A 13,610-nucleotide genomic window follows, 5' to 3' on the forward strand; every position below is an offset into this window, starting at 1 on the left:
CACAACCCCATTGTGATAGTGGAAATAACTCTAAAATAGATCCCGAAATAGTTTGCTGCAGTTATTATTTGAGAAACCGAGGCTCCTTAATTGAACAGATTGTCATTAGTCGATGAATGGATGAAAAAGAAAGAAAAAAAAAAGCTGCGTAAAAATGGCATCCGCAGAGTTATTTAAAACCCCGACTGGAGAACAAGGGTCAATTGTATTGCCCCGGCCCCTGGAGCAGGCAGCAGAGGACCGGGAGATGACCTGTCATTGGCCAGTCAGACAGAAAGGGGCGGTCCAGATGAATTAGTGATAGAGGCTAAAGGCAGATATCCTGCAGTGATCAAACCTTGGGTGATCTGACGCACCACTGTTTGAAGTGATTACCACGCTACGCAACATAAAGGCTTACCCCCAGCTTTGGGCCCTAATTAGTTCACTTAGGGTCCTTTATAAGACATTGGTGGGGGACAGGAGGGGACAGACCCTTACTACACAGCCAGCAGATCAGCAGGATAGCAGCAGCAGTCTTGGATCCTATCCTAATCCTTGGCCTGCTGCGACACCAAAACAAACCGACCTGAAGATTATCTGCTTTCCTGAGAATGCCACACTTAACTGACTGTAGTTACTACATGATGCGGGACACAACCAGAGCTTCGAATGTAAGGACGCTACAGAGTTGAAATTTACTAACAGCTTGTGTTGAATTTAACCCCATTCGTGTGTAAATGAGAGCGGCGAGGTTTCTGATTCCGGCTTTGTAAGGTTCACCGTAAGCTGTGTGTACTGTACGCGACAGTTTAGACAGATGTGAAGAGCTGAATAACCAAACCAAATCGGATATTTCATGCAGTGGCTTCCAATGAGTTCGGATGGAAAATGAGTTTGTGGAAACAGAATGGTCAGATAGGGAAAAAAAAAATACTTGCAAGGACAAAAATAAATAAAAATCATTGTTTGAGAAAGGCCTTAAAAAATGAGTCACGGTTCTCGTAAAGTCTTGATTATGGTTTCATCACAACAGTCAAATATGAATCACTGTAACGTTGGCGGGCACTTAGTCATATGTTTTACACAACAGCCCCTATACTATATTGTACACTGTTTGACTAACCCAGGGGGAACTTTGACTTGCGACTATTTCTGTACATTAACTGAGATCTCATCTATTAATTTAACAAATAGCCAGCTACCCACCGCCCTGCTCTGATTTGTTTTCCCACCTATAGCCGTATCGGGGAACACAGCCTGCAAACTCCCACCCCGAGGATACACACTTTTCATCCGGCTAAAGCCCTAACCTGAGCCTAAAAAACCTGTTTCGCCACAGGTACAGAACCACCTGGAGAACTCCAAGTTTCACCTCCACCAGACCCAGACTCAGCAGGTCAAGCAGTATCTGACGCTGGGCTCCAAGCTGGCTGCCTCGGTTGGGCCGGGCCACGCCGTGCCGCACCCCCACACCCCCGGCCAGCCACTGGCTGCCGTGCCAATCATGAGGAATGGGCACATGCCCTCCGTCAGCGACGGCAGCAACCCAAACAGCCCGGTCACCCTGCTCACACTGGCCAACCACGACAGCGAGGTGAGTTGATGAACATCTGGCATGTTTTGGGTTATTTCCCTTCTCCGTGTTGGTCTGTGTTTGAGGAAACAGCCATCTTGAAGAAAAAAAAACCCAGTCTCTTTGTCAGTTCCTGAATCGGAAATTTGACGTGGCTTGGTCGATTGAACGGAAACGTAGCTGACCCCAAATGTGCTTTGTATCGACGGGAAAAGTGCGAACCTGCAACAAGTCTTTGAACCGCAGATTGGGTTGAATAAAGATCGTCCATAGGTCAAAGAAATCTTGTGCAACTGTTCTCCTGCAGAGGGGAGACAAATGTCTGTTTGATGTTGACTATTTTTCTAGTTGTTATAAGACCTACAGCTATCTCGTCCCGTATTGATCTGTAAAGAGAGATCAAGCGAAAGGTGGTGTTTTTGACCGCTACTTTCATCATGACCGACACTTTGTTTGGATGGACCATAAAACATAATTCAAACTCATCAGCAGAGTTTTAAATCAATTTGTTCAATTGACTCTCAAGCAAGAGTAAAGTGCTTCGACCAATCATCTAAACAAAGTGGTGTCATTATTGATCTTCTCTCTCTGATGTGCTCATCAATAACTTCAGACATGCAGTCTCTGATGAGAGAACACTTCCAAAGGAGGAAACTAGTTTGATAACAGACGGTTGTTTTGTTGCCAACACCGCTAACCAACTTCAGGCGTGGCGGCGGAGAACTTGTCCGTTATTAGATTAGTCCCTGTGCAATTCCACTCCCTTTTCATCTCCTGTCTATTTTGGTTTGAAAGTTGAGATTAAAAATGCCCGACTTGGGCAGCATTTACAATCTATTTCACTCATCGTCAAGTCTGTCCATGAGTACACTGTAATTACTGTTTTCTTTTAGTTTCCAATGGATGAAGTTATTGATGACCTTATTAGTCTTGAGTCCGGTTTCAATGATGGGGGCTTGGATTGCATGGAGCCTAACATCATAATGCAAAACAATGTGAGTATGAATCATATTAACTAATGTTCTAACTGGACCGACATTTAAAAAAAAAAAAACACACATTCTCAATGCAGTATCTACAGAGTGAAGGTCTTGTATATTGATTTATGCTGATGTCAAACTGTTCCTTTCCTTATCTCGTCAACATTATTTGTGTCTGAGCGTGTTTTTTTGTTTTGTGGTCCCTATGAAGTTGCTTAACAAATGATTTTTCTCTTTGAAAGAGGAATGGGAACTTGTAAAGGAGCTTCCTCCACTCAAACACTAAAGTTTAGACTTGACTAACTTGGGGGGGGAAAGGGGACCTGTGATATTGTGAGGTCACCTTAGGTCTAGACATGAGTCAAAGTTCATTTTGCTGGGGATCAGGGCTTAGGGACATAACTTGCATCCCCCCCCCAAAAAAAAGATTGACAATGCTGATCAATTGAAACAGGAAGATGTCGTTAACCAGCATCAGATATTTCATGACAACACACCGATACAAGACCAGAAACGGCACAAAAACCCCTCATAAACATCAGTGAGGCCTGTTGAAATCCATTTGACCTCGCCAGGCTGAATTGAAAGTGTTGATGAGATCACTTCTTGGGAGAATGAGCAACAAGGCTGAGGAGATGGAGGGTGAAATTAGACAGTTGGGGGGGGGCACTCATTCGCGGAATTTTAACGTAAAAGCAAGTATGTAAGTGGCACTAAGGGCAAGTGTTTGTGCCGTGATTCATCGCCAAGACGGAATCTCAAAAACTCCTGAGTGAAATTGTGGGATAAGGAGTCTATTTGGCCGTAGACCATAGCCACACCTGAACCCAACACAGCGATACGTCTGAGAGGCATTTTTTTGTTTGTTTTTGTTGTTGTTTTTTTTTTGTAAGAACAATGAGATTCCAGGCAAAGACAGAGTCACGGAGGAATCTAGCCCCGACTCCGTAAATACAAAGAGACTGAAAGACGGATAGACTGGCAGACAAAGAGTCATGCATACATACGCACAGACAAAATGACATGCAGCAATACACACAGGAGATACAGTGACAAGGGAGGAAAGATGGGGGGGGGGATGCGGCAGGGGAGTGGGAGTAAAGGGGGGGGAGGAGGTAGGAAGAGATGGGGGAGCTGGTGGGTAGAGAATGAGGACAAGGGAGGAAGCAAGGGATTTTGAGGAGAGGGTTACTGAGCCATTGGATTGGCCTAATGCATACACTCCCCGTGGGCTTGTTCAGAGATGATACCAAGCTTAAATGGATCAATTCGTCCTAATTAGTCATACAGTATGATGCATCACGCCGTTTCGCCGTGTCAACACATCCAGGAACACGGGCGGGAGAAGGATTGAGGTGATTACAATGGGAGCAGCTGGGGGACTGTCGCAATCTTTCATTTTGATAAGCACCCCCCCCTCCCTCCCTCCTCCATCTTGCTCCATCATGTTCAGATAATGAGAGAACAACCATGTAGGCAAACCAAACCAACTGCAGATACGGAAAGGTCCGCTATGTTTAATTGGTATTTTTTTCCCCCTGCTTTTTTGGATCCTCTTCATTTTGTGCCCCCTTCTCTCCACACCCTGACTTGGCCTCCGTCCTTATCTGGTTGGACACTCCCAAGAGTCGGATTTCATGCACACACCGTGGATAAAATTGGCTGAACGCAGATAGGCAACCATGGCGGCTTTTGTAGCATTTTCCCATAAGTACACAAACGCGAATTAGACACACGTGTGTGTCAGCACGCATTCCTCCAGAGCCAGTGAAAAGGCGTCGTTATCACAGACATGATGCATGTTTTCCCAGGGAAGACGGGCCGCGTAGGAAAACAGTTTTGCCTCTGTTCAGCCAGTTGACCCAGCTAGCCTTTTCATCTAATGGGATGCTATTTTCAACACACTGCCCGTCACTGTGTTGGGAGCCCTTTCAAGCGAAGGGGTTCCAATAATGGTGGTATTAGTAGATCAAGGCCCTGTGCCAGGTCAATCCAAGCCCCCGAGAGGGCAGCTAGCCTAGGGTTGGTGGATGCATGCCCTTATGTGACAAAGCTGCAGCTGGGATGTCATTTCAGTCATTGTTATGGGCAGAGAATCTCATTTATTCTGGATACGGACTAGATAACTTGAGTTTACCCTGCTATGATGAGGGGTATACGGTGGTGGGGGACTTGTTGCCTCCAACTGAGGGGGACAAAGCCAGGGGCCTCAGAGCTGATATAGCTCCGAATGAGGCTTTGGTCTCTCCACTTGACCCCTGTTGGGTTTCTCAGTTCCCTCCGCCCTTTACAGGTCTCTCAAATGAGTAAACAAAAACACATCCTACGGTGAGAGAAACAACTGTTGGTGTTGGGGATTTAACTGTAGAACAATTGACATGTGACATTCTAATGTGCTTGCATTTGGCTGACCTCCCCCTCTCTTTCTTCCTTCCTTCCTCTCTTTCTTTGTCTGCTTCTTCCCTCTCTCGCCTCTCTCGCCTCTCTAGGTGTCCCTCGGTAGCAGCATGCTGGATGTCTATGGGGGTGAACAAGGTATGAATGCCCCTAATGGCGGAATGAGTCCCACCTCTAACCCCACAAAGCTCACTGTAAAAAGGGAATACACAGGTATGAACTCATACCATAGCTATGAGAAACTAAACAACTGAATGATTAATTACATGCTCACATAGGCAAAACAAATTGCGCAAACCTGCGTACATTATTGAACGGCGAGTAAACGAGTAAAACACAAAGGCATTTGGGGGGGGGGGCATAACGAAAACAGCAGTAACATCACCCAGGGATGGACCTCTTGGAGCACTTCCCCCTCTCAGAGGGTGAAATTGCTCAGTTCTTAAATTTAACACATTTCTGGTTAGGTGGTTTAGCCTAATGCACAGACAATACAGATGCACCGGCTGTCGACGTCCACTCGTTGTGCACGTCTTTCCCCAGCTAACTTCAAGTTCAATGAGGGGTGTCAGCCAGGCAGAAAAATGTGTTAACATGTTGTAAGTTGATTTCTTACACTGTAAAAGTATCCAGTGTTTGGCTAACAGAGCGCCACTGTTGTTGGTTCTGCTCTCTGGCCTGTAGCCATTTGTTCTGTTCATGGCCCATGGAAGCATGTAGACGTTTGTGTCACACAGCAAACAACAAAGGACTGTTTGAGATGTTTCTTATTAATGTCATGCATCAAGCGGAGAAGCATAATTGATTTAGGAAATAGAAAGGATGCCCAGAGACCTCTTTACTATCAATGAGAAAATAACGAAATTATCGTCCGTTTCATTTGAGTGTGCCGAGCGAACAATGGGCTGTTACACAGAGTTTAAAATGTCATGATTGAATAGACTGAGACAAATTGGGAAATCCAATCTCAGGTCCCCAATTATGTAATTTGAAAGAATGTGAATGCAAATATGGATGCATTGGCATTCTTGTCCTTGCCCGGGAATGATTAACGAATTTGCTAAACTGTCTTAATTACGGACTAAGTGGTGTAAAAGAGGACACACAGCTTTTTTTTCACAATGAACTACAGACATGCTGGAGGGGATAAATATGGCCCTTTCAGTGTGTGTGTGTGTGTGTGTGTGTGTGTGTGTGTGTGTGTGTGTGCATGCTCGTGTGTATGCTTGTGTGTGTGTGTGTGTGTGCGCATGCGTCTGTGTGTGTGCATGTGTGTGTGCTTGTGTGTGTGTGTGTGTGTGTGTGTGTGTGTGTGTGTGTGTGTGTGTGTGTGAGAAGGTCAAGCTTGTGTTGTAGACGGATACTGTGATACTCCACACTCTGGATGACCCTGAGACCCCCCTTCCAAAAAAAAAAAAAATCAGCGATTATGTCTGCTGACCAGAACATCTGTAGCGTTTTGTGGTCTCCGTCTTTCAGTTACTAAATTGGTGTGCGTGGCTAATCGATCTGTTTCTCTTTGCCTTCATCTTTTTCTTCCCCCCCCTTTTCTTTTCCGACAGAACACGACACAAGGGTGATGGCCAAGGAAAGACAAAAGAAAGACAACCATAATTTGAGTGAGTGCCTCTCATCGCCTTTCAACTCATTTACAATTTATCACCAGATAATCGCTCGTGAATAAGCGAGAACAGACCCACTGACGGTGTGCCGCTCTTTCGCCCTCCCTGCTCTTGCTTGTTCAGTTGAAAGAAGGCGGAGATACAACATCAACTACAGGATCAAGGAGCTGGGGACGCTCATACCAAAGTCAAACGACCCGTGAGTTACACATACTAAAATATATGAACTGCTATTAAAAGACCGCACTTGCATATGTTGCACACTTGGACAAAGAGGGACTTCCAGGCGTGCATGGGTTTTCACTCTTTTTAATCTGATAATCAGAGACACAGACACATCAGTCACTCAGTCATTTCACTGCAAGCGATCTGTTTACTGACGTGCCTCGCCTTTTCCTGAGGACCCCTAGCTGCCCTAAAGTGCCTGTATTAACTCCTCACATGTAACCCACATTCATAGAGCTGAAATTGTGATAAATAGTCCGAAAATAAACAAACCAATTAATGTGACCAACAATGCAAACTAATGAAAACGGGGTGCCCCGTGTCCATAACAGTTCCAATATTACCCCGGGCCCCACACATACCTCACTTAATTTTTGCATATGTATTCACCCCCCCCCCCCCCGGGCCTTTTGGCCAGAAACAACCGCCAAGACTCGTCTGGCAGGGAAGTGAATTAAATCCTCGGCATAAAGGCACTCTAAACATTGTTCATTGAATTCAAATGAGTACTCAGGCCCCGTTTCACACATATTTCAAGGGTGCACTTGAACTTCCATTGTAGCTTACGCTTGGAGAACTGTACATCCTCTCTCTCGCTGGGTCCCGGCAGCTCTGCTCAAAGCCTGAGTGATGAGGAAGGGGTCAAATGCAAAGAGGCAGGCCACACCATTTGAATCAAGGTTTGGGCGACAATTGGCATATAGAGAAGGAGTATGGACCTGAATTGAAATCCAGCGGCCATCTTTTGCAGATTGAACTTTGCTTCGAATTTAAATGGAAGGTTAGCGTCGCCGTGATGCCATTAACAGCGGATAAAGGAGATTATTAACACCGATCAGACCAACGTCTCACTCCTGTGAGAAAAGGACAATTTCTCTACAGCCACCTTTTACTTTTTTTCAAATAAAAGTAATAATATCTGAGAAAGAATGACTTGCACTCTGGCACCTTAAGTCCAATTCTCCATTTTTAACCCCCGTCTTCCTACTTAGCTCTTCCTCCTTCACCTATTTTAACTCGAGGATTAATTTTACCGAACAAGGGGGTACCAGAATGGACTTTCCCCCATATGTACTTAACTATTCTATTAAAATTCCCATTCAGCGTCCCCATGTAATGTCCGAGGATGAATAATTGCCCCGTGTAAATCACCATTTCTTATTCATATCATAAAAGGAAAAGAGAAAAAAAAAAGTCTCTCTGCATTAAAGTTTTTCTCTTCCTTTTTTGTTACTTTGGAGAACATTCTGCTGATGTAGTCGGGGGGCTCTGTGTAAAAGGTTATCTTTTACGTCTCTTCGCTGTGCAGCGACATGCGCTGGAACAAAGGCACCATTCTCAAGGCCTCGGTGGAGTACATTAAGTGGCTGCAGAAGGAGCAGCAGCACGCCAGGGAGCTGGAGAACCGGCAGAAGAAACTGGAGCAGGCCAACAGGAGGCTGCTGCTCAGGATCCAGGTAAGGAGAGGCAATACATCCCTTAATGGCGGCTGGTTTATTTTCTTTGCGACTCGGAACCCTGATTTCCATAGTCCGTATACTTAAGACAGCAACTGTCCATCTGACCACAATGACTCGTGTTGGTTCGATGGCGCACAACCGGAAGCAAGCAGTCAACATGACACAAAAACAAAACAAATCATTTGGCGTTGCTGACCAATTGCAGGTAAGGGTGTACTGGAGTAAATGGAAATACACTGCGGGAAACAGAGATACACGCCCAAAAAGACACATGGTGTACGCAGATGATTATGAGTTACGATTGATATCGGGGATCCTTACACTGACCTTACACACACCAAACCCATACCTAAACTTAAGCATTTCTAATCTAGGGGCGTCTGGGTGGCGTGGCAGTCTACTTCGTTGCCTACCAACACGGGGATTGCTGGTTCGAATCCCCGTGTTACCTCCAGCTTGGCCGGGCGTCCCTACAGACACAATTGGCCGTGTCTGCGGGTGGGAAGTCGGATGTGGGTATGTGTCCTGGTCGCTGCACTAGCACCTTCTCTGGTCGGTCGGGGTGCGTCTGTGGGGAGGAGGGAGGAATAGCGTGATCCTCCCACATGCTATGTCCCCCTGGTGAAACTCCTCACTGTCAGGTGAAAAGTAGTGGCTGGTAACTCCACATGTATCGGTGGAGACATGTGGTAGTCTGCAGCCCTCTCCGGATAGGCAGAGGGGGTGGAGCAGCGACCGGGATGGCTCGGAAGAGTGGGGTAATCGGCCGGATAAAACTTGGGAGAAAAAGGAGGGGGGGGGGAGCATTTCTAATCTAATACCTTAACTTAAGGATCTGTAAATTAATAGTTTTAAACATTTGACACACAGCCATAGGCATTTGATGAAACGCTGCCAGTCAACATATTCTGGAAACTGCAGAACATTGCCAGTCAACATTTTTAGGATCTGCAATGAAGTTGCAAAGGAGCGTTTTGTCAGTAAAGTGACATGATGACACCAAGAAGACATTATACTGAAAGAAGAAATAAAAACTAAGCTATTTGGGTGAAATTTACAGAAACTGGGCAAATAAATGAAAATATAGAAATAATCTTGCACTGCAAATCTCAACCACCCTGTAACAATGCACCAGTTCCTCAGTGGCGTCTTTGTACAAAGCCTGCTTTGTCCCTTAGTGATGGATAAATATGACAGCGACGTTGAGATTTTTGTGGAAAATGTATGTCCAAGTACTGCTTGGACACAATTTTATATTCGATGTCTATGATTGTCTTTTTTGCACATGATGTAGCATTTTAGCACATAGCACTGGTTCTCCTTCAGATCCTCGGGTGAGAAAAAAAAAACAAAAAAAAACAACAAAAAACAATAAGACTCCAAAAAAAAAAAAACCCCAAAAAAACCCAGATCTTATTCTCTAATTGCAGGACAGTCAATCATGTAGGGACCAGGCCACAAAAAACACATATGTTCACCAACCGCGTGTCTACTGAGCCACAAGTCCACTTCACGATACAGAGACTAGGATTAGTCGGGTTAAATGAGCAACTGTTAACAAGCTGGAAGACAAAACCCCTTAATCATCTCCGAGGATAAAGAGAGCCGCGCAAGAAACACTGCCAATCTCCGTCAATAAGGAGACAGTCGACAAAAGGCCAACCGGGGCTTTGTCACGACGGCGTTAGCCAAATGAGGACTGATTACAGTAGATTACGAACGATAACCTCCCGTGTGATAAGATAAGCACGTGGGAGAAGGATATGCGCCATCGCCTCAGCTTCCACAGGATGCAGTTCCTCCTTCACTCCCGCTGAAGCTCAGTGTGCTCAGATGGCTGATGTGGAGGAGGAGATGTGGGAGAGAGATAGAGGAGGCTTGGCCCTTGAGTCTCACATTGTTATGTCACCCCAGTTGCATTTGAATCGGTGACCGGGGAGTGTATATTTACAATTGAGGCCCGTTTTAGCTCACTTACCAACAGCAACTTACAACGAGCAAGAGCTTCAGGTGACAGTATGGGAAAAAACAGGGTTGTCCGCTGACACCATGGCCATTTACAGGAAGAACCACTGTTGTTTTTATGATGGGATGCAATCGGGCGTGGTGTAGTGTTGTGTTTGGGACATGACGGCACAGGTCATTGTGGTTGAAAGAGGTGACGTTATGTTTTATTTGGTGATTTATAACAAACAACATTTGTCATACTAAACCTGCCCTCCTGACCTTACGTATGTATGTGTGTTTGAGTGAGCTCGCACGTATCCTTATGTGCACTGTACAAGCTCTTTTTCCCCAAAACCAATCTGAAAAATTCACAAGAGGAAATGGAGTAGCCATTAGGCTTAGCGACCACTTGTTTGTGATAGATAGATCTCCTTTTCTAACTCCCTCTCTCCTTTTCCCATTTGTTTTTTTTTAAGGAGCTTGAGATCCAGGCAAGAGCCCATGGCCTCCCAAACATGGCCACTGCTATGGGGACAGTTGAGTTGTCCTCCCACCTCCTCAAACAACAGCAGCAGCAACAACAACAACAACCCCCACAGGCCCAGCAGCCTCCACAGCCGCCTCTGTACTCGGAGGAGATAAACAGCGACTACCTCCAGCGGACAGCCACCGCGGCGGCCATGCCGTCCATCCCTGCCGCCGGAGGGCCGCAAGATCATGTGGTCGGTGCTGACGGCTCGACCACGTTCTCTGACCCGCTGTCCCACTTCACGGACTTCTTCAGTGCCACGCTCAAGGAGGAGCACCGGCTTGACGAGATTCTGATGGACGACCCACTCTCGCCGTTCGGAGCCGACCCGCTCCTCTCAGCCGGCTCGCCTGGGGCCGCATCCAAGGACAGCAGCCGCAGGAGCAGCTTCAGCTCTGCAGAGGGTGACGACCTATGACAGGTGACAACCCCCCCATCCCCCACCCCCACCCCGTGACCTCACTGTGGGTTGCGAAAGCAACATCTCCCCACGTTAAAGGGCATATGCAGAGCTGTTGAGAGAGCATTTGATGTCTACCTGGCACGACTTAGGCATGACTTAGACTACCGCTGACCTGGCTGACTGAGATTTTAAAGCTACTATGAGGAGTTTTTTTTACTCACTTTAATTTTGATGACCGTCCCAAGCAAACAAGACCATCAGCAAGAATATTAGATAAGGTTATGAAACGATTTCAAATGTTTGTCGGATGCCTCACCAAATCTGATGAAATGATTTACGGCACTTGCAAACAGCTGTTTCAGCAAAACATCAAGACATCCCTCACTCATCTCGTCAAAACAAATGTACAAGATACCAGAGGGTGAATGGAGATGTTTGCAACAGGAGGCAACGCTTACGCGAAATTGAAGTCGATCTTTCGCAAAAACGCTACTGCTTTTGTCCACGGGGGGGGGGGGGGGCAAAGTCACCGAAAAGAATCTAAAACTCCTCATTGCAGCTTTTAAGTTCCAGCTGTATATAAAGTATGCTGTGTTAATCAGAGGAGCGTTGGGGCTCGACTGGATCAAAAGTGTGCCGTGGCCTCCTCATTGCTCTCTGCGAGCAAAAACGAAGGGGTGGGGGTGACTAGAAACAACTAGCCCACGGAGCTCCCGTTACCACTTCTAACGTTGGTGAAGAAAGCCAGTCCGTCTCTCTGCCTCCCGGACCGAGCACGCACTAATGCAGACTCAAAAGAAAAAGGGAGACAAGTAAAACTGATTGATGAATATGTCTACTGCTGTTTGGTTGATACTGTGGTAGTTGTACACTGTAAAAAAAAAAAAAAAAAAATCAAAAAAAAAATCAACCTACTTAATCACTGAAAACTTGCCAAAAGTGTACTTTTCCCAAAGTTTAAATGGCATCGACTTGTAAAAGGATGTTTGATCCGCTGTGGTCAGGACTGTGGCTGTATGATGTGCCTTATTCAAACTTGGTTACTGGCAGTTTTGTCTTAAAAGAAAGTAATGACAATATACCTGATGTACTCGCCGAAATGCCTAACATGTCCTTTTGTCTACGTTTGCGTGTCATAAGTGTTTTTATATAAATGTTTGTGTATTTATATCTGTTTTAATCCATGTATTCATAAAAAAGTTCTATATTATTATCTAACATGTTATCTTTTTTATTCTACCTGGGGATGGGAAAAAAATACATTAAAACCCCTTTTTTGATAAATCAGATTCGGCTCTTTTCTGTCTTGTCACCAGAGACGTCACTCCTGCACAGACGTGCATCCACACACACTCATGCACAATGTAAAATAATCAATGAGGAATCCACTGAAACAGTTATCAAGCCACATTCTGTTGTAACAAAGTACCACAAAATACCAGAACTTGCTCATGATTGTGTCTACGGCGTTTGATGATCAACCAGATTTTAAAAAGTTGGCATCCCTTTTTTGTAAACGTTGCATTCAAAACATGCAATGATCGGCATGCAATAATCGTTCAACATTATTATCATTTCTTATGTGCATCACTACAGAGGACAAGCTGCACACGCTGTGCGACATGCACGGCAGGTGCATGGTGGCAGAAATTACCGATGTCTGACAGAATTGAGTACAAAGCAAGGTGAGCTTGCTGGACTTGAAGAGGGCTGAGAGGGTTATGCCAGTCTCTAGCCTGGAAAAAGAAACTTCCTATAGAGGATGGTTAGCAGCTCGTTGATTGGCAATGAGAGGTAGAAAGGAGGAGATAATAAAGATAAGTTGAGCAGGAGTAATAATGCTGATGAGCCTGGAGAGATGAGCTCTTCAGGATGTGAATAATGGGTAGAATTTAAGAGGTGCCAAGAGAGCTGTTAGCTGAGAGTATGGCAAGTTTCATCGGAGATAAGGGGACACGAAGACAGTTTTCCATGTATAAGAATGTGATCTAACATGCTATTTCTATTATCTATTCTCGGTGACAGAAGTCAGATGGAATGAGTTTGATATTCACGCTGAAAGAAAAAGAAAAAAAAACCTTTAATCTCCAAGCAATCGTAAAGTCTTGCAAACTTGAAGCTTTGTCGAGTTGGGTTTGATGCTGAATCATTAGGTGGGGGGGGGGAAACATAATCTGTCAGAAACATACTTTTTTGAATCTTAAAGTCATGCATTAATAATACAACAAACAGGCCAGGCTTTAAAACAATACGCCGATACTTCCCAATGAGATCTGGCATTCCTCATCAAAGCTTCCCCCGAATTAATATTGGAGAATGTCATTAACTTGTGTGTTTCTGCATAATGAAGTTAAAAGATTCCTGCTCGCGTCTCCTCTTTAGGCGCAAAATAAGAAGGAACCAATCAATTATTATAGAATATAGATACTCTAACTACAAAGTGGTGAGTGATGTTTACGCGTAATTGACCAAAGCAATTATGGAAGGTAAAT

The 13,610-nt window shown here is 45.1% G+C and overlaps 1 protein-coding gene across 2 annotated transcripts in view; it reads left to right on the forward strand.

Annotated features, from left to right (window-relative positions):
* The window catches only part of tfec (transcription factor EC), a 14,771-nt gene extending 3,152 nt beyond the window's left edge, over positions 1 to 11,619 (forward strand). The window contains exons 1-8 of one of the 2 annotated variants that reach the window (XM_056277327.1): positions 365 to 653; positions 1,322 to 1,576; positions 2,449 to 2,550; positions 5,025 to 5,070; positions 6,495 to 6,551; positions 6,678 to 6,753; positions 8,089 to 8,236; positions 10,663 to 11,619. In XM_056277327.1, the coding sequence (XP_056133302.1) occupies positions 594 to 653; positions 1,322 to 1,576; positions 2,449 to 2,550; positions 5,025 to 5,070; positions 6,495 to 6,551; positions 6,678 to 6,753; positions 8,089 to 8,236; positions 10,663 to 11,133 (1,215 nt within the window). In that variant the 5' untranslated portion in view covers positions 365 to 593 and the 3' untranslated portion in view covers positions 11,134 to 11,619. Of the gene's footprint in view, positions 1 to 364; positions 654 to 1,321; positions 1,577 to 2,448; positions 2,551 to 5,024; positions 5,071 to 6,494; positions 6,552 to 6,677; positions 6,754 to 8,088; positions 8,237 to 10,662 lie in introns of those variants that run through there. The other variant, XM_056277328.1, reaches the window with a different exon arrangement.
* The last annotated feature ends 1,991 nt before the right edge of the window (positions 11,620 to 13,610 follow it).

The sequence above is a fragment of the Lampris incognitus genome, chromosome 3, assembly GCF_029633865.1.
Source record: "Lampris incognitus isolate fLamInc1 chromosome 3, fLamInc1.hap2, whole genome shotgun sequence".
In the NCBI taxonomy this organism is placed as follows: Eukaryota; Metazoa; Chordata; class Actinopteri; order Lampriformes; family Lampridae; genus Lampris; species Lampris incognitus.